Source organism: Leptodactylus fuscus, chromosome 10 (assembly GCF_031893055.1).
Source record: "Leptodactylus fuscus isolate aLepFus1 chromosome 10, aLepFus1.hap2, whole genome shotgun sequence".
NCBI classification, from domain to species: domain Eukaryota; kingdom Metazoa; phylum Chordata; class Amphibia; order Anura; family Leptodactylidae; genus Leptodactylus; species Leptodactylus fuscus.
In genome coordinates this window covers 45,891,970-45,916,652 of record NC_134274.1, presented here as the reverse complement: position 1 = coordinate 45,916,652, position 24,683 = coordinate 45,891,970, and the positions used below count along the sequence as shown (strand labels likewise).

At 43.7% G+C, this 24,683-nt stretch overlaps 1 protein-coding gene across 5 annotated transcripts in view; it reads right to left on the bottom strand.

Annotated features, from left to right (window-relative positions):
- The window catches only part of CCSER2 (coiled-coil serine rich protein 2), a 122,186-nt gene that overhangs the window by 55,975 nt on the left and 41,528 nt on the right, over positions 1 to 24,683 (bottom strand). For all 5 annotated transcript variants that reach the window (XM_075257725.1, XM_075257726.1, XM_075257728.1 and 2 more), the window contains exons 4-5: positions 10,749 to 10,839; positions 2,866 to 3,010 (exon numbers count right to left, since the gene is read on the bottom strand). In XM_075257725.1, the coding sequence (XP_075113826.1) occupies positions 2,866 to 3,010; positions 10,749 to 10,839 (236 nt within the window). The remainder of the gene's footprint in view (positions 1 to 2,865; positions 3,011 to 10,748; positions 10,840 to 24,683) is intronic.

The window sequence follows — 24,683 nt, the reverse complement described above, 5'->3', positions numbered from 1 at the left end:
TGCCCATGAGCGCCTTATAGTCCGTCTCGGTTCATATATAAGGCGCACCGGACTATAAGCCGCAGTCCGGTGCGCATTATATGTTATTGAAAGCGCCGGCAGGCAGACTTTGCCAGCGGCCGCTTAACCCCCCGCGTGCCAGCTGCTTCTATTGGAAGCGCTCGGCAGGCGAGGAGGGGCTCTATCAGCAAAATCCGATGTTCCGTCCTCCTCCTCCGCCGCTCGCTAACTGATAATGGCCTGGGCGCATGCGCAGTAGTAGAAGCATTATGATATTGCGCATGCGCCCCGGCCATTATCAGCGAGCGCCGGAGGAGAAGGACGGAACATCGGAGGAAGAGGAGGCCTGAATGCCCGCCCGCCCTGCACCGCTGGGTAAGTTTCACGTTCTGTTTCAGGCCGGCGTGACAGCAGGGCTGCCGGACACTTCCTATTCATTTCTATGGGAGCCGGCATGCGAGCGCTCCCCATAGAAATGAATGGACTGCTTTTTTCCATTCATTTCTATGGGGAGCGCTCGCATGCCGGCTCCCATAGAAATGAATGGGAAGTGTCTGTCCATTCATTTCTATGGGGAGCGCTCGCATGCCTGCTCCCATAGAAATGAATAGGAAGTGTCCGGCAGCCCTGCTGTAACTCCGGCGTGTACGGCTGTGATACACGCCGGCGTTCGGTAGTGTGAATGCACCCTTACGGTGCCTTTTATGTATGTATGGAAGCGGCACGCAGACTTTGCCGTCGCTTCCATGCATATATAAGCCGCACCGGACTATAAGCCGCACTTACGATTTCTGAGGAAATCGTAGGTTTTTATGTGCGCCTTATAGTCCGGAAAATACAGTACACTACAAGCACCCAGATTCTCGTTAGCCCATTCTAACAGGCCTCACTGTCTCCGTCTAATTCCATCTCATTGTATTATTGTATACTTGCTTTTCTCTCCACCCCCCCCCTTTCCCTTTGTCTCCCCCCCCCATACACCCTGTTTTGTTTGTATGTTATAAAATTTTAAAAAATTCTACAAGATGTGGGTGAGGTACACTTCCTCATCCACTGCAGTTATCTTGTTTTCATGATACTTGTTTTGTACTGACTTTCTGCAACTGCTTTTTTTTTTAATAAATAATGAATTGATTTAAAAAAAAAAAAAAAAAAAAAAGAGAAGAAAGAAAACTGTTTCGCCGTGGAGACCAGAAGACGCTCACGAGCGGACACTGACTGCTGGGTTTCCGTCTCCTGTCAGCAGAAGACGGAAACCCACAAAGCGGAGACCGGGCGCAGATGTGAACCCGCCCTCAGTCAGACAGTCTGAAAATACACCAGATATATGACAGTGACTGATGCCGGTGATAAATCGTTTTTATCTTTAGACTGTCTTGTCTAAGTTTATACCACATACAAGTTGCTTTAGTTCAAGCCAGAACTTCACAAAAAATGTTGGCGCATGTCGTTGCACCTTAACCCTTGCCCTGCCGCCCACATATCTATACGTCCTCTCAGGGTGGAGACGTATCCATTGTGTGAATATTGTGTCAGTTTGGTCTGAGGAAGGGGCATACTGCTCTGAAACGCTTTACCACAATTGACTGATTTTTGCAACTATAAAAGAACATTCAAACGTTCTTTGATGCTTTTGCATTTATTTTTGGCAATTTTTGCAGCTTGGCAACATTGTATCTTTTTCTATGGACTATACCATCTCCACATCCACTACGATAAACCTGGGGAGGAAACGCAGACATTTAATGGTATATATTTTTTCTGATGTGGTAAGCCACATCAATCTGCTCCTATTGGAAATCCTTTGGTCTTTTTAACGAACGAAGGAACTGCTACCAACTCTGCAGCACCCCATAGAGTCGTGTATTCTTCACTTTTTTTGTCTCTCGATTCAAGGGAGCGCCCCTTTTGTAATTTTTTCCTTTTCACCTGAAGGGGGACATGGATATCGATAACCCATTGAGACCCATAATATTCAGGTTGTCTACTTTCAAGAAATATATAGGGTTTAGGGGTTCGCTTGCTTTCCACGGTGTGTAATCCCTATATTTTATAGGATGATGCATTTTTAATATTTCCAGCTTCAAAGCAGATTTTTGTTCCTTCCAGTTCTGGTGATTTTCTGAAGACACGTGCATGTGGGTGTAGGCCGTAGAGATAGGAATGACTACATGCACATGTCGAACTCTTGTTTTAAGTAGGTTTGGAGAATATAACTTTATGTTTGGTTTCCACTTTTGGCAACTAATATACATTTATTTGCATTTTTTAAAATAAAACATTCAGGTTAAATCAAAATTTCATGAAGGTGCCTGTTCGTATACAGTACTAAGTGGCATTCTGATAATGCAGCAGGTGTCTACTTTAAGAAAATACCGTATATAGGTATGGCGGCTTATTATGATTTTTTTAACGTTGCAATTTAGGTTTTATTTGTCCATCTCGAAACTTTGAAAATTGCTCTGGCAGACAGAGGAGAGAAAAATCTGAAAAGCCCTGTCAGTGAAAAGGTTAAAGGGGTGGTCTGTCATTTTTTTTTTTTTTCTTGTTTTCGCCTGTCCTTGGAGTGGGCCATGGATAGCTGATTTTTGGGGACCTGCTAGCTGGGCTTTGTGTGGATCAGCTGTTTGGAGGTGTCTCTAGACTGTATACTATAGAGTACATGTAGAAAGAAGCAGATGGCTCCCCTACCTGTATACTGGTCAGGGGCAAGTATTGCAGCTCGGCTCCCATTGAAGTCAACAGGACCTGAGCTGCAGGATACAAAGACTGGTGTGGGGCCAAGGTGAGTATTATTTCCTTTATTATCTTACCATCTGTGCCTGGACATACCCTTTAATTCTGGGGAAGATGGGAGTAACCTACCTGCCATTGTGGTAGTGGTCTGGATTGCTCAAGTGGTATTGCTCTTGTCCATTTAGGCGAGGAGGCGCCCTTTTCCAAAACGCTTGCTGTTGCTGCCGCAAACTCCGATCAGTTCTCTCAAAGTGGCTCATATTTTCAACTTTCCCTGAAATAGACAATGAAGTTAACATAAGTTAGTTTCCATCTTAATAAAAAAGAAGTGATTATTTTTTAAAGTTTTAATAAATACAGACTCCATATGAAACTGGCATGTGCGTAGGGGGAGGATTGACGACAGAATTTTGGTTGCGTTCCCTTTTTGTATACACCACTGTGTATTTTAAGCAGCTCTACTGACCGCCTGCAATGCACAAGCTTATGAATTAGGGCACATCTCGGCATGACATCGCTTTACTGTAGAGGTATCCAAGACACAAACCATCTACAAATAAGTATATCTGTGTTGTATATGAACATAAAAATAAACCTAAATACACTAGTCCTTAAAGCAAACACACACAAACTGAAGTTTTTTGTAAGTGTTTTACCAACATAGGAACTCCGAAGAGCAACATTTTGCGTCAAGTTGGAGTCAGAAAAAGTTTCCGACTCCAGCATCAAAATAAAATTATTAGTAATATTTTAATTATATGAAACAATTATTGGCATTATATAATTAGTTAGATGCATACTTTGTTGCATAGGTCCTTTCATAGGAAGTCAATTGCTAGCTTTTTAATGTATTAGAAGTGATTTATTGCTCGTGACTGACCATGACAGTCAGGTATCAGGACGTGGAAAAATAGAGTTGGTGGTTTGGCCTACTGGCTCCACAGGCCTGGGACTTTTCATGAAAAATTAATGCAAGTTATCTACACGTCAGATGTAACAAAGGGGGTATTAGATGTAGCGCTGGGGCAAGAAAGGTGAGAGGCTGAAGCTGAGAGGTGCTCGCCATCCAGACGGATGCTCACCAGTGGCAGCTCAGGTCCATTAGGCAGACGGGTGCTTGTCAGGTGTAACAAAGGAACATTGCACCAAATGTAGAAAAAAGCTCTGATCAGGGGCAGCAGCAGGGAGACTGTCAGGGGCAGCAACAGAAGGGAGATGTCAGAGGCAGCAACAGAAGGGAGACTGGCAGGGGCAACAACAGAAGGGAGACTGTCGGGGGCAACAACAGAAGGGAGACTGTCAAGGGCAGCAACAGAAGGGAGACTGTCAAGGGCAGCAACAGAAGGGAGACCGTCAGGGGCAGCAACAGAAGGGAGACTGTCAGAAGCAGCAACAGAAGGGAGACTATCAGGGGCAACAACTGAAGGGAGACTGTCAGGGGAAGCAACAGCAGGGCAGCAACAAAAGGGAGACTGTCAGGGGCAGCAACAGAAGGGAGACTGTCAGGGGCAGCAACAGAAGGGAGACTGTCAGGGGCAGCAACAGAAGGGAGACTGTCAGGGGAAGCAACAGAAGGGAGACTGTCAGGGGAAGCAACAGAAGGGAGACTGTCAGGGGCAGCAACAGCCGGGCACCAACAGAAGGGAGACTGTCAGGGGAAGCAACAGAAGGGAGACTGTCAGGGGCAGCAACGGCAGGGCACCAACAGAAGGGAGACTGTCAGGGGAAGCAATAGAAGGGAGACTGTCAGGGGCAGAAAAAGAAGGGAGACTGTCAGGGGAAGCAACAGAAGGGAGACTGTCAGGGGCAGCCACAGAAGGGAGACTGTCAGGGGAAGCAACAGAAGGGAGACTGTCAGGGGCAGCAACAGAAGGGAGACTGTCAGGGGAAGCAACAGAATGGAGACTGTCAGGGGAAGCAACAGAAGAAAGACTGTCAGGGGAAGCAACAGAAGAAAGACTGTCAGGGGCAGCAACAGAAGGGAGACTGTCAGTTGAGGGAATGAGAAACCTATCAGGTATAGAAGAAAGGAGACTGACAGGTGAAGCCGAGATGACAGCCTTGCCACCTGTCGCAGCTCACAGAAATATCAGAATGTGCTATTGTTAGTTTTATCCATTACTGCGAGTATGCTTCACATAGAAGATCGGAATGTTCTATACACAAACAAGAGCACTAAGTGATAGGCTTTACTCTGCTAAATCCATCTACGGCTTCCACTGAGTCTCAGCAGTCTGTGCCAAACAACTTTATCAGTAACCCTATAGATTATTGTAGATTCTGCAACGGCGAGCATCAACAAGTAAATACAACTTGCTAAAAATATAAAAGTAAAACAGTTTCTTCATGGAGAATGCCTTGCTTCAGCAGATGTTCCCTCCTCACGGGGTTACAAATACTTTATGCTGCTGCTCACCGCTTACGCCAGCCTGCCGTATTTACCCACTAGTACTAAAAAGTCTCGTTCTACAAGTCAAAAACAGCCACGTAGATCTGGACATCCATAAGAACAGACGAAACAACATAAAGCAGCAACAAAGTAAGGTTAGCAAGTCTGTGCGGAGCATTCCACCCATAAGCCAGCAGCTACTTACCCAAACACAAGCGCCACACAAGGGAAACATTGTGTCATTCTCCAGCCGACTCTTGCACTATTGCACACAAGACATTAAAACAAACAGGCCTTCCTTCCTACTGAATTCCCACCCTTCGTGTGGCTGGGAATACGGCCCAGTTTTGTCCTGTGACTTGGAAAAAAAAAAAACCCAGCCCTAACTAACCACTTGCATACTTCGCAAACTAGACTCGAGTCTTTAAATAGCTTGCTGTCTGACACCGAAGGCAAACTCGATGCGGGAAGGCCTCAGCAGTACGGTATTTACTTTTACCTAGAAAATTCCTAGACGGCCATGACAGACATCAAGATGAATCCAAGACGAGTTAATAGTTAACCTGCTCTGCATGAAAATGAAGTCTGCTGGGATGATCTGCACCGAGCTCATTCCTGCAGCCCCAGTACATAACAGGTTAAAGAAGCGAAGCGGACTCTTCATGTAAAGTCATGCACCGGGTGCTTAGAACAAGCCGAAAACATTCATTAATTAGCTTCTGTGCAGCTACAAAGGCTTAACAAGACGTGTCGAGATAAATAGGGATGCACTCATGTGATCACTATGGCATGTTCAATCTCATAGACTATGGCCAAACTAATCATTACCACTAAAGTGGCGAGATCAAGCCATATGGCGGGGGGAGAGACTCTGCGTGCACAAAACACTTACCGTCTATCAAACTAGGACCAGTAATAAATCTGCATCTTATATCCACAAAGTCTCGCTCTAGTGCAGAGCCACTAGAAAAATTACATTAGGGATCCGAACAAAAAGCAATAAGAACTCCGCTTACATTCCTACAAAGCTCCGATACTGATGTAGCAGAGCCCAGATCAACTTCTGCACTGATACCTTATCACAGAGGACAACAAAAAAACTATGAAAAGTCATGGAAAAATGTTTCTACAACAAATTTTCTTCTGCCTCCAAGCCCTCCTCCTCCTGCTTATTCACCACCTCCATTTTCGGTGGTTTCTATTGAAGTCACACACATTCGCATTAGCGCTCCCTCCGGCGCGCTACTGCGCATGCTCCATCGCCAGCTTGCAATGTTCTCTACGGGAAAATGGTGCTGGAGCGTGCACAGTAGCGTGCCAGAGGGAGCGCTACTGCGCACGCTTGTGATTTCAATAGAAACCGCCGACGAAGGAGGCGGTGAGTAAGCAGGAGGAGGAGGGCTTGGAGGCAGCGGTGAGCGTTCAGAACGTATGACGCAAGGGGGTACACGAAACGCCCACCGTGTACGGTGGAGCTGATTTGCATGTCGATTTCCATGGTTATTAACAAAAAAGGGGGGGGTCTTTCTACAAACGATTAGCAGCACCTAAATAAGCTATTCAGGCATATCTTTAGCTAAAAACACGAAAATCTAGTGATAGAGCCCCTTTAAGCAATATGGATAACAGGATTTCCTAACAGAACATCTCCTATAAAAGGAGCATTAAACCTGGACAGGGATAGTAAAAGTAAAAAATAAAGCAGTATTTTCTGAATTACGAGAACTGTATAAAAATCCTGCAGAACAGAATGGGGATAACCTGGACTGAGGGGGGTGGTGGTGGGGGGTGGCTTAGCCAACGGGTAGAGTTTAATTCTCGTTATGTCTTACTTAAAAAGTGAGGGAGGCTCCGCTCCAGCCAGTTGTCTTAGACCTGGTTCACATATGCACTCGGTATGCTGTTCGGGGAGTCTGCTTAGGAACCGCCCAAACGGAATACTGAACGCATTAACAAGTGGTGAGCACGGAAAGCACACGGACCCCATAGACTATAATGGGGTCCGTGTGTCTTCCGTGCGGGGTCCAGACAAGTCATGCGGAGAGAAAAGTACTTCAAGAACTACTCCCCTACTCCCCTACTCTCTGGGTTCCGTTCCTGCGTCGTGGCTTCCTTTTTTCTCTACTGTGACCATTCAAGTCCATCACCATTTTTAGTCCAGCCAAGACTGACTGACAGCAGAAGAAAAAGAAGCTATAATACTGGAACAGAGACCTATGCCCAGGTGAACATGTATTTTACGCCTCTCCTGGCCAACAGTGACTGTTTCTCCAGTCCAGAAAACCCCTATTTGCTGCAGAAATGTCTGTGACTACAAATCAGACCCATTCATCAGAACGCACAAAGATTTCTGTAAATGCCATTGGAATTATTGGTATATAGCAATGTGATTTCTACATAACAGAACAAGTTCAAGAAAAGCTGCAGAAGATCTGGTTTTGGTTTGCTTCCCTTCAACCAGATCAATCCAATTTAGACTACATTCACACAAAAGGCTGTGAAAAAAAAAAAAAAAAGGATTTTTTTCATGGCAGAATGCACACTCAACAGTAATCTGTTTTGACAGATCCCTCACAGATAGGAGTCTATTGAAGGAATCAGTGAACTCGGCCCAAGAAATAGCAAAGTCTTATTTTACATGGATCGTTCACACAGCCAATGAACCCTATCGTGTGAATGAGCCCTTAGTCTGTCAAGGATTCTAATAACATAAGTACCATATTTTAAAGCAAAAAATGGTAAAATATTTAATATATTGGAGTTGTAGTTTTGCAAGAGCTGCAAGACCACATTGATAGGTGACCCTGAAGCTATACATGGGTGTATAGAGCTTTTTAATTTGTGTGGGACCAGATGTTATACCATTCTGGGGAATGTCTATTGCTTAGATCTCCTTTTATTTAAATCAGAGACAAAAAGGTGAAAAACACCCCGGTGGTTCGGCACCTCTGATTTTGACATTCGCTTTACAGGAAAAATATCAGTAGTCTGGACATTTTTGAACACAGGGATACCTAATATGTATGTGTTTCACAGTAATTTTCTACTTTTATATGTATTTTAGAGAAAGGAGGTAATTTAGAAGTTTTATTTCTTAAAAAACATTAACTTTTTTTTTTTTACTATTTTATTAGCCCCCCCTAAGGGGGCCTGAACCTGAATAATTTGATTGCAAGTCCCATAGACGGCAATACAAGTGTATTGTTGCCGTCTATGGGAGATTCTATACATTACTATTGCGGCTGGTCTATGACCACCCGCAATAGTAATATTCCTATGACAGGCCTGGGAGCCTTCAGAAGGCTCCCGGCTGTCAGTGGAACAGGTCGGCTCCTGTGATATTGCCGCACAGGAGCCAGCCAGCAACTTTACAGGTATGGGGCGGGGGAAAATTTTCAACTTTGGGGGGACTTTAAGTACTAATGCCCACGCTCAGAGAAGACTCTGATTGTGGGCATTAGCTCTGGTGTCTCCACTGTACGTTACAGTGGAGACAAAGAGATCTGGTTGCTATGGTGACCGCACTGAAGTAGAGAGGCTGCCATTAGCTTTACAGAACCGGCATCCGCTGTACTAGAACAGCGGATACTGGGGAGGGTTTTAGCTGCCGGGACTTGCAGCATCGCCGATGCTGTAATTCCACTCCTCCGCTGCCCTCTTGTAGTTCACAGTCTTGTAGTCCACATTCGGACTATAAGACGCACTCCACGTTTTCCTCCCAAATTGGGGGGGTGCGTCTTATAGTCTGAAAAATACGGTAGATAACAAAAATGCAATATATATATATATATATATATATATATATATATATATATATATATATGTTCATCACTACGCTTTAACCATTTTTGGATTTTTCCTCTATGCCTTTTAAAAGGCCTAACTTTATTATTTTTCACAAAGTTATATAAGGGCTTATATTTTGCAGGAGATCATTTAATATCCCGTACGATGTACTACTAAGATGGAAAAAAAATTCAAACTTTGTTTGCATGACTTTCTTACAGGCTTTGGGTATTATGGTCTTTTTTGTGGGGCCAGATGTACTCTATTTATACCATTTTAGGGAATGTTGAAAATTTACATTTTCTAGGAGGCAAAACATTGAAAAATTAGTAGTTTTGTTCTTGTGATTTTTTTTTCCCCGCTACGACATTCACAGTTTGGGATAATTGATTTTAAAAAATTTGCAGACTGGGCAATTTCAGACTTCTAGATACTTAATGTGTATGTGTTATACATTCTTTATTTATTTAGACCTGTTCAAGAAAAAGGGGGGTGAACTTTTATCACTCTATTTACCGCTTATATTTAGACCCCATAGGAGTCTTGAATCCCAGGAGGTCTGGTAACTAATTGCATTGCAATGTTTGGAGAAATCCATATAGTTCTGTTACAGCTTTTTCGATTACACCCTTCAATAGGCTTCCAGCTTTATACTAGCAGATTTCACTCCGGGGGCCAACGATCCACCTCAAAATGGTGGCACCCAAGTGCTGCCGGACAAATTATGCCTCAGTCATAGTTGAGGCTTTAGCAGGTGTAATGACCATGGCTTCTGGGTGGCTGCCATATTTAAAGACCCAACATCCACAGTACTATTACTGCAGATGTTGAAACCAGTAAACCAGTAACAAAGTTAGATAGGTCAGGCTTTCCTGAATATAAATGTGTGCCCCCATTGGAAAGATATTCATTGACTTCACAATATGCAAATTTAACAGTCTGAAGCACTGAGGACGGATCTCTTTCTCCAAATTGCTATACCCCCTACATTGCTCTAATACACCCCCACCACCACCACCACCACCACTACCACCACTACCACCACCACACGCCAATTCTTTAAGTGACAGGGTCAAGTAGGATTTTGGCTTAGCATCAGGGCCTTGTCACTGAAATAAGGGGGAAGTGGGGGATGGGGGGTCAGGAGAGCAATGGACCTTGCCTTGGTGCTGTAGAGTGCTCAGATGCATGTTCGAAAATATTTTACGTAGCAATTAGAGATGAGCGAGTACTGTTCGGATCAGCCGGTCCGAACAGCACGCTCCATATAAATGAATGGATGCACCTGGTACTTCCGCTTTGACGGCGGCCGGCCGCTTAACCCCCCGTGTGCCGGCTACGTCCATTCATTTCTATGCGAGCGTGCTGTTCGGAACGGCTGATCCGAACAGTACTCGCTCATCTCTAGTAGCAATGAAGAATTGCTTTGAAGGAAACACTAGAGACAAGTGCCGTCTTCTATCGCTTCTGAATCATAGAAGTTGTCTTTGACTCTCAATATTTATCAAGTTGTGACATAATCAAGCGATATACAATACTCTCTATTACTTGGATAGGAAAGCCACCTTAGGCGGGAGTCTCACACAGAGCTCTTATTACTGTGCTGTGACTATAACAAGCCGTGCACCTGTGCGTCTATCACATGACCATGGACCGTAAATCACATGGTCATAGACTGTATACCACATGACCATGGACAAATTTATATACATTAGATTAGAAGTAAGCAGAATGAATAACAGTAAAAAGATCTAGAAAACCACGAGGAATTCAAGTCAAAGAACTGGGGACAAATACAATAATTTACAATGTATATACAAAAGAAAAGTTAACAAACCCATGTCACATGTAGGGTCTTCTGGTAAATCCACATCCAGCATAAGATCATCATCTTCTAAATCGCAGGAATCAAGATTATTGAGGATGTCCTATATATAAATACAATGAAAACATTGTATCAGTGATGTACAACAATATCCTCTCAAAGCAAACTTTTCATGATGCCCATGGGGTCTAATATGCAGACAGTATATTATAGAGCAGGATGTATGATATATAGATATTTTGTGGGGAAGTTAGCTTGGTAGAAGTAGTGGTGCGGACCCAAACAGTCAAGACAGGGACACAATATATACAGAAAACTGGTTTATTTAGAAAAAAAACAGGAAAATAAATAAACCTTGACTTCAGGCACCAATGAGCAAAAAGCAAAATACAGCCTTAACTTCAGGCAAAAAAACCCCTACAAATTCCCACTCGTCCGAGCATCTAACTAAACAGAAATAACAACCTAACTATACAAGTGGCTTGCTACCAGCCACACGGAAAAAAAACAAGCATGATTTGGTCTCACCGGACTCAGGGTTACAGGACAGACCCAGGCGCCTCCTCACTTCTTGGATCTGCCCTGAAGTGCAGGCTTTCCAACGTTTTATGGGGCAGTAATGAGCCTATGACCCACTGGGGGCAGAGGACTACTCCAGACCTGCCCTAGATCACACATAGGTCAGGAATCTGGGGATGATATAGCAGGACTCCAGCACTTTGCCTGTCACCTTCTCACTATATGTATTTAAATCAACTCAAGCAAAGTGTATGGGCTGGTTAAAGCCAAGTCCAAAAAGCACAAAGTAAGGTTAGGGCTATACAGTGATTTTGGAGTTTGATCCACACCCATCGCAAATAACGAAAGTGAATAGGGGTGCACTGTGATTTGAAAACTCAGCTGTGAATTTTTTTTAAAAAAGTGAGAATTGTAAAATAGAAACCGCAGGCTTGAAAGTAATTACATTGCTTGTGATGCTGCATGAAGTCATGGCAATCTTTGGGCCGTGTCACCTCGTCTCATAACCAAAATAGCTGTGCAGACCAGAGTCGTAACCTGAAGCATGTAATAGGGCCCAAATCTACCTTGTGCCATTCAGAATAGTGGCATACATTACTTCTCAGTAGGACCTTAGAGACCAGGGCTGGGTAGCAACAACTACTGCTGCACACCCTATAGCACAGACCCTGGTGTACCCCAGCCTAAATGCAAATTACCTAATACCCTTCGTTCACATTTGCGTTTGGTAATCTGTTCGGGGAGTCCGCATGGGGACCCCCTGAACGGACTACCGAATGCAGATTGTGAAGTTCTTTCCTGCCCACATGTTCCCTGCGGAGATCTCACAGCAAGCACACGGACCCCATTATAGTTTATGGGGTCCGTGTGCTTTCACAGCGCACCGCTTGCAAATGCGTTTGGTAGTCCATTCGGTGGGTCCCCATGTGGACTCCCCAGAATGGAATACCAATGCAGATGTGAACGAGGGATAACCTAGGAGGAGAAAGGCTGCTTTCTTAATATAATCTATTGAAGGGACAGCTGTCTTCCTCCAAGATGACAGCTTATCTGCATACCCTCTTCCCAGGTAGCAATCCCTGGCGTATAAGACTCTCCTTGCCAACTGGTAGTCTCCACGAGGAAAAAAAAAAAACTCAGTAAAACATGTCTACTTATAGCGGCAGACAGATTTACAGATCAATTTGCTTTCAGTGCAGTGGAAATCTCTCAAGTTACAAATGAATAAGCAGATGTGGATTTGCAAGGCAGACATTTGATTTGGAGCTAATAAAATAAATGTTTCTCGGCGGGCGCTTTGCACACACTTATGTAACATGTTCAGCGGCCGTTTGTGCGGTAGTCAGGATCCATTTGAAGTGAATCACTCCAAAGTACACACAATGCTGCAAATCATTAAGAACCTAATTTAACTAGTCTGTTCTGCAATGGCTTCTGACTCCGTACAATAGTCACTCTTATACACACAAGGCGCTGTATAATAGAACAAGGCAGGCAATTGTCTCTCCACTTCCAAGAAAGAAATACAATTGAAAGGACAGAGAAATTGGAAGGTAAATGTTGTCCTGGTCTCCATTTGTGATACATGTCTCTTTAAAGAGCTCTTTAGACCTCTCGAGCTGTAACATGGACAGGGTAATATACTGTACATTAAGCGAATACAACAATATTAGGCAGAGGACCTATCGCCTCTCCTGTCATGTAGGTTTTAGAAAACGCTTGTATTTGCCATGAAGTAATTCCAGAGCATTTTACATTGTTACTTTGTTATTCCATAAGATTTATGAATAAAACGAGAACTGTGAATTCCCCTTGTCAAAGGGTATATCTTCTGCATGGAATGCACATAGTCAGATTAAGTGGAGACTGCCCTTTAAATACGTCTTCTGGCCACAAATCGAATTTGGCCATCAGTATATGATATACTAGCCTCTGCCCGTGACTTCGTCTGTGGGTTGCTGGCATCGATCATCCGCCTATATTCAACAAATTGCTGCCAAAATTGCCTACTCCAGCATTTTGGCAGCTCTGAAGCTATCCTGCTGCTGAACTTGTTCCCCCCTCCCCCCCCCTGTGCCTGTGATTGTTACGGAATCTCAGCAGCTTGCTGGGACGCTATAATATGAGCCTGTTGTTGGCGTTGATGATCTGCCTGCTCCGGTGTTTCGGCAGCTGTCAAGCTGGCCTGTCGCTGAACTCGTTATTCGCGCTGTGCCCGTGATTGTACTGGCATCTCAGCAGCTTGCTGGGAAGGCATATAATGAGCATATTGTTGGCATCGATGATCCACATGCTCCGGCGTTTCGGCAGCTCTCAAGCTGGCCTGCCGCTGAACTTGTTCCTCGCACCATGCCTGTGATTGTTCCAGCATCTCAGCAGCTTGCTGGGAAGCCATATAATAGGCACGTTGTTGGCTTCGATGATCCGCATGCACTGGCGTTTCGGCAGCTCTCAAGCTGGCCTGTCTCTGAACTTGTTCCTCGCACCGTGCCTGTGATTGTTCCGGCATCTCAGCAGCTCACTGGGATGCCGCTTGAGGAGAACTCTGTTGACTTCTGGCTACCTTCTTAGCTCTTGTTGTTATAAAATTTTGCGACAAATTAGATTTTCTTTTTCCCGGCAAGTATCAAACTGTTAATTTGGATTAAAGGTGTTTTCCCATCCAGTGTGTCAGCACTGCCTGAGGTGGTAGACTCTCTTTAAGACATAAGACACCCCCCCCATTGTTTTATCATAGAGTAAGTGACTTTGCCAGAACCTTCTATTTTACCTTCTTTCTTCAGTGTCTATAGTATACTCCAGCTTTATCAGTCCCTGGTCACCTACTAAACTGCGGTCTTTGGCTGCCAGTACCGCTAATAAATCAGCAGGCTAAGCTTCCTTCCTCCTATCCTTGACTCATCTCATTCTTGTAGACCCGGGCAGCATAAGAATTGGAATAATGCAGCGAAGGGAACATTTTAATACCTGGCATATGCCATGGTAAGCCATCATTTGTTTTGTTAATAGCTGTAAGAGAAAGATCTGCAAACTTCATTTCTCTACTGACTCAGCGCAGGCGTATGTTCATCGAAAAACTTAATTAATGATTAGGAATCCATTTCTTTCATTCTGCATGCTCTACTTAGCCGACACAAAGCCTGCACGCTACTCACTGATATAACGGGAGAACATTTGGTAACGTCAGGACACAGGCAGCAAAGAACTTTCTATAGGTCTCCTTCACGCTATTTTTTTTTTCAGGATTTTAAAAATTACTATAAAAAACACTGTCTCAATTATTTTTTTTTAGTAACATTTTTGGTTGCGTTTTTTAAAAACGTTATTACATTTTCTGGCCACACGTTAAAAAAGACCAGATGACAGTGACCTCTAGGACCTCTTCCTTGCCTTAATGCTCACGCGTTTTCCCTATATACTTGTTATTGTTCTATATATTAGATGTGTTGCTCTGCTGTGTTAGGAGCGCTCGCCTACTCCCTCCTCACCTCGATTTTACCCTCAATTCTCCTAGACTCCCCTTCTATTGTCTCCCCAACTATTCCTAAACCTACCCCTGCCGCCCTTCTGGCCAGATATTTCGGCAACAGTTCTGGTTTGTTTTGTACTGTTCTTCTCTGAAAAACTTAATAAAAATTTTCTAACGGAAAAAAAGAAAAAAAAAACTACTACTAAATGCGAAAACAATCCATTGGTTCTACTTTTGTGATATTCTATCTTATCATAAAGCTATATAATACAACTAATGCACACCAGAACAGGCTTGTTTTTTGTCAAACAAACTGTATTTCCCAATGAAACCATTTAAAGGGATCCTATCATTAAAACTCTTTTTTTTTTCTGCCTACCACTTCGAATAGCCTTAAGAAAGGCTATTCGTCTCCTACCTTTAGATGTCTTCTCCGCGCCATAATCCGTTTTTTTCGGTATGCAAATGAGTTCTCTCGCAGCACTGGGGGCAGGCCCCTGCGCCCAAACAGCACTGGGGGCGTCCCCAATGCTACGAGAGAACTCTCCAGTGCCGCCTTCATCTTCTTCAGGAAGGGGTCTTCTTCGCGTCTTCTTCTGGGGGTTGGCTTCAAACTTCTAGGCCTCGGGCAAAGCAGACTGCGCATGCCCGCCGGCCACAAGAATATGGCCACACATTATTGTAAGCGGCCATTTTCTTGTGGTCGGCAGGCATGCGCAGTCAGCTGCCCAAGGCCTAGAAGTTTGAAGAAACCGCTGGAAGAAGACATAAAGACGACCCATTGCTGAAGAAAATGGAGGCAGCGCTAGAGAGTTCTCTCGCAGCATTGGAGACACCCCCAGTGCTGCAAAAGAACTCATTTGCATACTGACAAAAACCGAACTATATACCGAACGACAGCGTGGAGAAGACATCTAAAGGTAGGAAAAGAATAGCCTTTCTTAAGGCTATTCCGACGTGATAGGCAGAAAAAAATTGAGTTTTAATGATAGGATCCCTTTAAGTGGATAGGGTTTCTGTTTTTCAGGTCCCTAAGTGGACTGGAAGAATGGAAAGCCGAACACTAGTGTGAACCTAGGTTAAGCCACTATCTAATACACATATACATAGATGCAGCAAACATAATAAAGTAAATCTACGTACAGTTACAGTAGCAAAAAAGAAAGATTTTTGTCACTTGAGGAGGTCTATAGTTGCAAATTACAGCGTACAACAAATTTTAAGCTAACACCCAAGTAAATGACTCATGAATGTAAATGAACAATGCGGACTGTAGATCTACGTTATCTTCTTTGTATCAGATATTGTGAAGGAATAGCGCGCCCTAATTTGTTCCGCGCACAATCGTCATGTGTCAAGATCTATTGTTACTTACTGTTGATCGGCAATTATATAAGATCCAATAATTATATTAATAAAAGCGGTGTGTGTTATGGGTGCTGAACTGAAGAAAATATAATTGTAAAATACAATGGAAGCCATTAGTGGGAAGGAAGAGAACATATGAATAAATCATGAAAAATATGACATCTAACAGAAGACATAAACAAGGGAGGCTTAGTGATCTTTTAGGAAGATGTCGAGAAGTCAATCGAGCTGCTCGACTCTGTAATTTACTGTTACTCTTTGTACTAGTGCACAGAATACAGCAAGGGCAGTATCCATAGCAAAGGCTTTACAGTGTCTGCCTCCCAGGTTTACATTTACATATATACATATTGTATCGCTGAATCTATTAATGTACATCCTAAGATTCTGCACAGTGTCATCTCCGCTCCCCATAAATACAACAGAAACTGTTCACTGGAGAATAGGCAGCACTTGCTCGTTCTAGGACTAGGATAAAACAATCTGTTACGTAAGGTGCAACAAGAAAAATCTGGTGTTCTATTGATTGGTTTACTATTGTCCTTTCATATATTCGCATAGCAGCTCTTACAGCATGTTCAGATGATTTTTCAGGCTGAATCCCAGGGCTACCAACTACTTTGACCATGACTGTCAGAATCTTGGTGTAGTTTTCTATACTACCACCAGTGGCCGCTGTTTCCCACTTATGTTGCACTTCCGCTCCTCACCACTGTGTTCATTCTAGGAATTGCCTTTAACATAGATGACCAATCTGTACCAATGTTTTCTGTTAGGGCCTATTTACACCCATGAGGTAGTACAGCTTTTGCGCGAGTATTGTGACTTGTTCCATTCTCCTGCTCCTCAGAACGGTCTTTCCCAGACGGTTTCCACTCCATTGCTTTATTACCCTTGTGATCTACACTTCAAGATGCACCCCGGACTACTCATCCTCAATAACTTTCTGCTCCTGGTTTATTCCATCTGGCCACCGGATTCCAGCCGCGTATACCGGTAACATAATGAGGACTCTCATCACATGGCCAAAGGTCATCTAGTTGCCCCAAGAGTTCTTCACTATGGTAAGTGAATGTAGTTGCACTGTGGCTTGAGAGTGTTGCACCTGCAACTCGGAATTGCAAAAATTTAGAGCACTATGACTAGATGTTGTGGTGGCAACATCCCTAGGTCATAACTCCATTCATTTACAATAATGAACTAGTCGCAGGGCAATACATATATTGTAGTACAGCTGGGCTGAGAGGAACGTCCCTCCTGACAAGACTGTCCATAGCCCTATAATGTCAGAGGGGGCATTCGTTACCATCCAGCCATGACGTTGAGATGTGACAAATGCCCCCACCCAACAGTACTCGTCCATAGACTAGTGCTGGGGGGCATTCCTCACAGGTTAGCATCATCGCTGTGTGGTAATGAATGCCCCCTCTGACAGTACAGGGCTATGGACGAGTACTGTCAGGCGGTGGCGTTCTTCACTGCCCAGCTAGACTGTCAGGAACGCCCTTCTGACAGTGAAGAGATATCGGTAACAGCACCGATATCTCTTGCCCTGGGGCACATAATGGAAAAGCCGTCAGTGCGCTGAATTCAGCCCACTGTTGGCTTTCTAGCGGGGTATATAAAGCCGCATGTGCCCGAGGACATGAAAGGTCCTCTTTAATGTTGCTTTCAATATGATAGCAGTTTATACGGATGAAACATGTTAAGTAAGTGTTTCACCTCGCCAAAATCCATGGTAGAAACTCCGGAAACCATACTTGTAAAGCAGGATTCCAAGGTCAGGGCATCAGACCAATTTCTACATATCCCATTCACTCTAACAAAGTCTCCATTTCTATGAAATGATCAAGCAGCATCAGGAATAGAGCGAGGAGGGGGTCAAAGCGATTGAACCCCATCAAACCGAGATAGCCATAACTGTCTATCAACGCAATGACTAATATCTATAGTCAAAACTAAAAGTTGCGGCTTGAGAAAAGATTTGTAAGCTGCGATAGAAAGCTTCATTTCTTTCTTATGTAAAGGGCACGGGGAGACCAGGATGCAAATTCACTTTATTATATGCTTGGTATTTTTGGTGCAGAAATCAGAGATTATAGAGCAGCACAGTAAAGACTAGACTGCTACTGCCACCTCCTGGCTTTACGCTTAAATGCTTCCTAACACTAAACACTGTACACAGAAGTTACACGTCTTTCACAAAAGAAAAAAAAGGATTTGAAACAATAGCAATAAAAGGAGTTTTATCTGACATCCCGCAATGACATCGGACCTCTTGGAATCCCAGAATGCAGGGATAGCGTTACACTTTTTGAGTGTTTTGGGGGTATTTTTGCAGCAAATAAAAAAAATTTATAACAAATTTTTGCTCGTGCTAAGAATTTAAAAGCCCGAGTGGCAAATTCCACGTAGAAAATTTCTGCCGCATGCTGTTCAAAGCTCAGCTACTTTGTTGCTGCTGTATTCGGCTACAGACTATCCTAGATCTCAGTATTATTGCAGAGTAAGGGTACAAACATAGGATCCCCCATAGGGCTCAAGCTCTATAGCAGCCATGTTAAACTGGTTATACATATGCGATATGTATCTGCAGATTATTAGCAGATCCAAATTATTTTAGCAGCAGCTGATGTATGACCACCACAGACATCAGATTTTTGCCAGATTTATCCAAATTAGCTGGATTGGAAAAGACATTATTTGTATGGCTAGTATGATATATCTTCGGCAGGTTTTTAACTTATGTGTAGTCCAGGGCGGATCTGGAGTAGGCCTCAGCCCAAGTGTAGATCCTTGGCTCATTACTGGGTCAGAAAATGGCTTCAGATTCTGCACTCTAATGCAGATCCATGGAGTAAAAGGAGGTATGTGTGTCTGTCCTGTAACCTTGAGTCCGGTGAGACAAAGTTGTGCTTATTTGGTTCGTGTGGCTGCTAGTAAGCCACAGGTATAGTTAGGTTAACATTACTGTTTAGTTAGTTACTCAGACGAGCAGGTTTTTGTTTTTGTCAATCCTGTAATCCTGAGTCCGGTGACACAAAGTTGTGCTTACCTGGTTCATGTGGCTTGTAATAAAGAGGACCTTTCATCAGATCGGGCACATGCAGTTCTATATACTGCTGGAAAGCTGACAGTGTGCTGAATTCAGCGCAATATCGGCTTTCCCGAACTGTGCCCTGGGTAAAGCACTATCGGTCCCGGTACCGTAGTGCTTTACAGTCAGAAGGGCGTTCCTGACACTCTGTCAGGAATGTCCTTCTACCCAGCAGCGCCTATCACGCTGTACAGTGTGAGTGGGGAGGAACACCCCCTCCATCCGCTCACAGTGCTCGTCCATAGACCAGTATTATCAGGAGGGGCAATAGGCGCTGCTGGGCAGAAGGCCCTTCTGACTGTAAAGTGCTACGGTACCAGGACCGATAGCGCTTTACCCGGGTCACAGATCAGGAAAGCCGATAGTGCGCTGAATTCAGCACACTGTCAGCTTTCCAGCAGTATATAGAACTGCCTGTGCCCAATCTGATGAAATGTCCTCTTTAAGTCACAAGTATAGTTAGGTTAAACGCTACTGTTTAGTTAGTTGCTCAGACGAGTAGGTTTTTGTTTTTGCCTGAAATTAAGGCTGTATTTTTCTCATTTTGTGCCATTTATTTATTTTCCATTTTTTTTTCCTAAATAAACCAGTTTGCTGCATATTTTGGTTCCCTGTCTTGACTGTTTGGGTCCGCACCACTGCTTCTACCGACCTAATGTCCCCACCATGTATTGGTAGTCACCATGAATTGGTAAAAAAAGAAAAAATAAGTAGTAATGTTTTCTAATAAGGAAGATCCCATCTAAAAAGGGGTGTACTATGGTTTCTGCAAATTAGTTCTTTGTCTTCATTTTCCACTCTACTTTCTGAATTAATTCCTCTGGTTTCTAAGACCTCCACTTGCAATCTCAATAAAAAACCTCTTTGTTTACTTGCAGTGGATAAAACAGCGTCCTGGTCACATGATGGTCACACAGATGCATGGCTCGCCACGGCTCCGATTCTTCTACTGTTCTGGATCCCGCATCTGTGCGTCTATCACAGTACATATCTGTATCCACTGGAAGTAAACATTCAAAGTCACTATAGACTAAGAGCAAGCACGAATCCTAAAGACTGTGCAGATGTGATACAAAGTATATAGGAAAGTTGTAAAGCTCACAAAATAAACCTTTATTTGCTGAAACCAGATGGCGGAATGACTTCTAAATAAGTCACAGAAGACGGCAATTCCAGAATGTGGAAGCAAATGGAAAACATCATTATTTCTAATGTTCACATCTACGCTGTAATTTCCGACCTTCTGACAGCGTTCCTAATCCATCACATTATGGACATCAATGCCACTCAATGAACTCCAATGATTTATTACGGTACCAAGGTGTCAATTTGATGGTAAGAAAACGGCTGTATGACGCCCTATCCTTCCCATCAAATATGACAGATCCTGTAAGCGCAGTCTAATAAGCTGAGTAAATACATAGTGGCATATAAAAATACATATAATATAGTTCCAGCTCTTCTCAACTGATTCACGTTTAGGTTAAAGGGGTCTCTCTGCTTGTGTCCATATATTTTGGTCTCTACATGGGGCCATAGCCTTAAGAAGTCCGAAACATGTATTAGGTTGGTCTCACCATATTTACATATATGGCACTTTTCTGCCTCTACAGAATAGACGTTGTTAACTGTGACTAGAGACTGTATTGAAGCATTGACGTACAAGGGGTTAAGCCTGAGATAAAAGAAAGGATCACCATTGTTGCACAAAATGGGTCAGGCCCCATTCACATCCTGCGCTCAGGTTTCCATTCGGGGAGTCCACTTGGAGGCCTCCCAAATGGAAACCTATACACATTAAAAATTGGTGACCTGGGAAACCTGGGAAGCTCTGGGGGCAGTTTCCAGCACTCAAACAGCATTGGGGGCGTCCCCAATGCTGCGAAAGAACTCTCCAGCTTCCCCTCCACCTTCTTCAGGAACGGCCTCTCTTTACGGCACTAACCTCAAACTTCTAGGCTTCAGGCCTAAGGCAAAGCCAACTGTGCATGCCCGCCAGCCACAAGAAAATGGTCGTTTATGCAGTATTGTAAGTGGCCATTTTCTTGTGGCCGGCAGGCATGCGCAGTCGGCCGCCTGAGGCCTGCAAGTTTGAAGCCAGCGTCGGAAGAAGACGTGAAGAGAGGTCGTACCTGAAGAAGATGGAGACGTCGCTGGAGAGTTCTCTCGCCACATTGGGGACACCTCCAGTGCTGTTTGAGCGCTAGGGCCCGCCCCCAGTGTTGCAAGAGAACTCATTTGCATACCGACGAAAACCGTGATTTATACCGAATGGCGGCCCGGAGAAGACATCTAAAGGTAGGAGACGAATAGCCTTTCTTAAGGGTATTCCTACGTGTTAGGGATAAAAAAATTGAGTTTTAATGATAGGATCCCTTTAAGTATGTGAACCTGCCTGCCTATCATGCCAAGTTCCAGTCCAATCAAACTGTTGTATCTTCCATAATTCTCGGCTTTTCCACAACAGAAACCCAGGCAGTGTCAGAATAAGATCGGTAGGTGATAAATAAGGGAAGAATTGCTTCTTTCATTTTTTTTAATCTGCTGCATTTAATTCTTTTTTCATTGCCGGAAAACCCCTTTAATTCCATTTTCTCAGCAGTAGTCATAAATAAAATCATAAAAAAAATACAAAATGAATCAATAGAAATTCTCATAAACCAGATGTTAAATTAACTATCCTAGCAAACCTACCACTTCACAAAATGTAAATTCTTCTGTTATTAACTGGCGGACAGAAGAATAAATGGCATTACCGAAAATCAAAAGTGATAATAGATTATTGCTTTGTATTAATAAAATATGTAATGCTGTGCACAGCGTGTCTGCAGATATTCTTCTTACTCTATAATATAAATTCTGGGTAATAATCCGGCTCTAGACAAAACTGTGCAGATGTATAATCAAGTCCTGTCAGCTGCTACTGGTAGACAACAGATGAGTAATGCGGTAATAAAATCCACCGCCATAAGGAACGGACTGGGAGGGGGTGTAATTAGCTCAGACAGGTCATGAGTGCTCGCTCACCATTTTCAATATTAATGCACTCTCTTGAGTTACTATACGAAAGCGAAAAAAATATCTGGCACGCTAACAAGTCCATAATATGGACGTGCACAAGGGCTTATGTTAGTAAAGGGATCCTATCATTAAAACTCAATTTTTTCTAACTACCACGTAGGAATAGCCTTAAGAAAGGCTATTAGTCTCCTACCTTTCGTTGTCTTCTCCACGCCGCCGTTCCATAGGAATCTTGGTTCTTGTCGATATGCAAATAAGTTCTCTCGCAGCACTGGGAACGGGCCCCAGCGCTCAAGCAGCACTGGGAGTGTCCCCAATGCTGTGAGAAAACTCTCCAGTGACGCCTCCATCTTCTTCAGGAACGGGTCTTCTTTGCGTCTTCTTCTGGCGGTGGCTTCAAACTTCTAGGCCTCGGACAGCTGATTGCGAATGCCTGCTGGCCACAAGAAAATGGCCGCTTACAATACTGTGTAAGCGGCCATTTTCTTGTGGCCAGCGGGCATGTGCAGTCGGCTTTGCCCTAGGCCTAGAAGTTAGAAGCCACCGCCGGACGAAGACGCGGGAGAACTCGTTTGCATACCGCCGAAAACCGGATTATATACCGAACGGCGGTACGGAGAAGACATCTAGCCTGGTTTAATACATTCCGAGGAGTTGATCATTTCTAGAGATGAGCGAGTACTGTTCGGATCAGCCGATCCGAACAGCACGCTCGCATAGAAATGAATGGACGCAGCCGGCACGCGGGGGGTTCTGCGGCCGGCCGCCGTCAAAGCGGAAGTACCAGGTGCTTCCATTCATTTCTATTCGGCTGATCCGAACAGTACTCGCTCATCTCTAATCATTTCAATTAAAGAGGAGCGCATCATTCCTGGGGCACGGAAATTCTGAATCACACGTGGTCAGTCAGTCCAGATGACCCGGTATCCCAGATGGATGCAGCCCTACAAGTCTGCTTCACAAATTGTAACCCCACACCCTATAAGGGCGTAGCAAGTCCTCCCAAGATTTGAGAAGAATCAAGAGCCTTCTTGCTATATCCCATTAAGCAGAAGGAGCACAGTCTACCTTCTGGCTACCATCCTCAATTGCCACTTTTCATAGACTATAAGTGTAAATGCACACAGGACAGATTTGCTGCATTAGTTTGTGTATATTTTATAAGGGAGTCTGCCACTAGAACCCAAGATATCAACCCACCCAACTATAGAATGGTTAGGGTCTGAATCACTTTGTGATTTGGGGTCTCTAACGGAGATATCGCAGTTTTTTTGTTTTGTTTTTTTACCATTATACAAATGAGCTTTCAATGGGGGTGTTTCTGCTGGCCTCTTGTGGCACCATCATTGCTCCAAAGAGCTCATCTGCATACTGATAAAAACGGCGATATCGCAGCAATGCAAATGCCGAGTCACAAGAGGAGACACTAACCTATCTATCTGAAGGGCTGGGTTCTGGTGAAAGACTCCCTTTAATGTAGATTTGTTACAGATTTACTGCAATAACAGATTTGCCGCTGCCAATTTTCCATGCGGATTCTGAAAAGTAGGGAAAAAAGGCAAAGGGTTTGAAATCCATAATGGGATCTACATACCGGTAGTTCCAAGGTTTGACTTCCCCATAGAAGACAATGGAGACAATCTGCAATATAACATGATATGCAGTTGATTTTCTGCAGTATGGAGATGAGATATGGTAAATCTGCATGCATGCTACTGTATACCGCTGTGATGTTCCCTGAGCAAATCTGCAGCATCAATTTGCTGCAAGGCTGTGCATGTCATCCGCTAAGTGAATGTGCACACATACACACAAATCATTGTGGATTTTACAGACAGATTTGTGGGAAGGAAACTTTGCAGTGTACCAGTAAAGTGGGTGAGATTTAATAAAGGTCATTCATACAAAAAGGGAAATAAACTGATCCTCAACGATCTACAAAATCTGCAATAAAATCGGATTCTGCAGCAAACGTTGTGACAAAATAGGAGCCAGATTTTCAGAACTATGAACATCCGGATATCTTATCGTTCTGTATTACTTCTAACAGCTTTACAAGGAAACACATTCACATCTTATTCATCTGTCGGCCACAAAGGCTCAAAATTCATGTGACTAGGAACAGCTTCTCTTCTATGTCGAAGGACCAAAGAGTGCCTGGAGGCAACACGGTCATCTGACAGCGAACACTCAAAAACAATCCTTCAAACTATCTAGAAATAGCAAGAAACTGCCAATACGAAGACACTTACCTCCGTACAGCCGGCAGGATTCGCACTTGGCCTGCAGATTAGATCAATCATCTTATCACTAAAATAATCTGTAATATCTCATTAGTCACTTAGGGGTAGCCATGATGAAGCCTTAACCTACTGAAAAGATTTCCTCTTGATGCGCTCTCGCTTAGTCGTCTCTGTCATCTAATCTGGGAAAGTAGGCCATGGAAGTCATTGTCCTCGGATGTTGGAAAGCC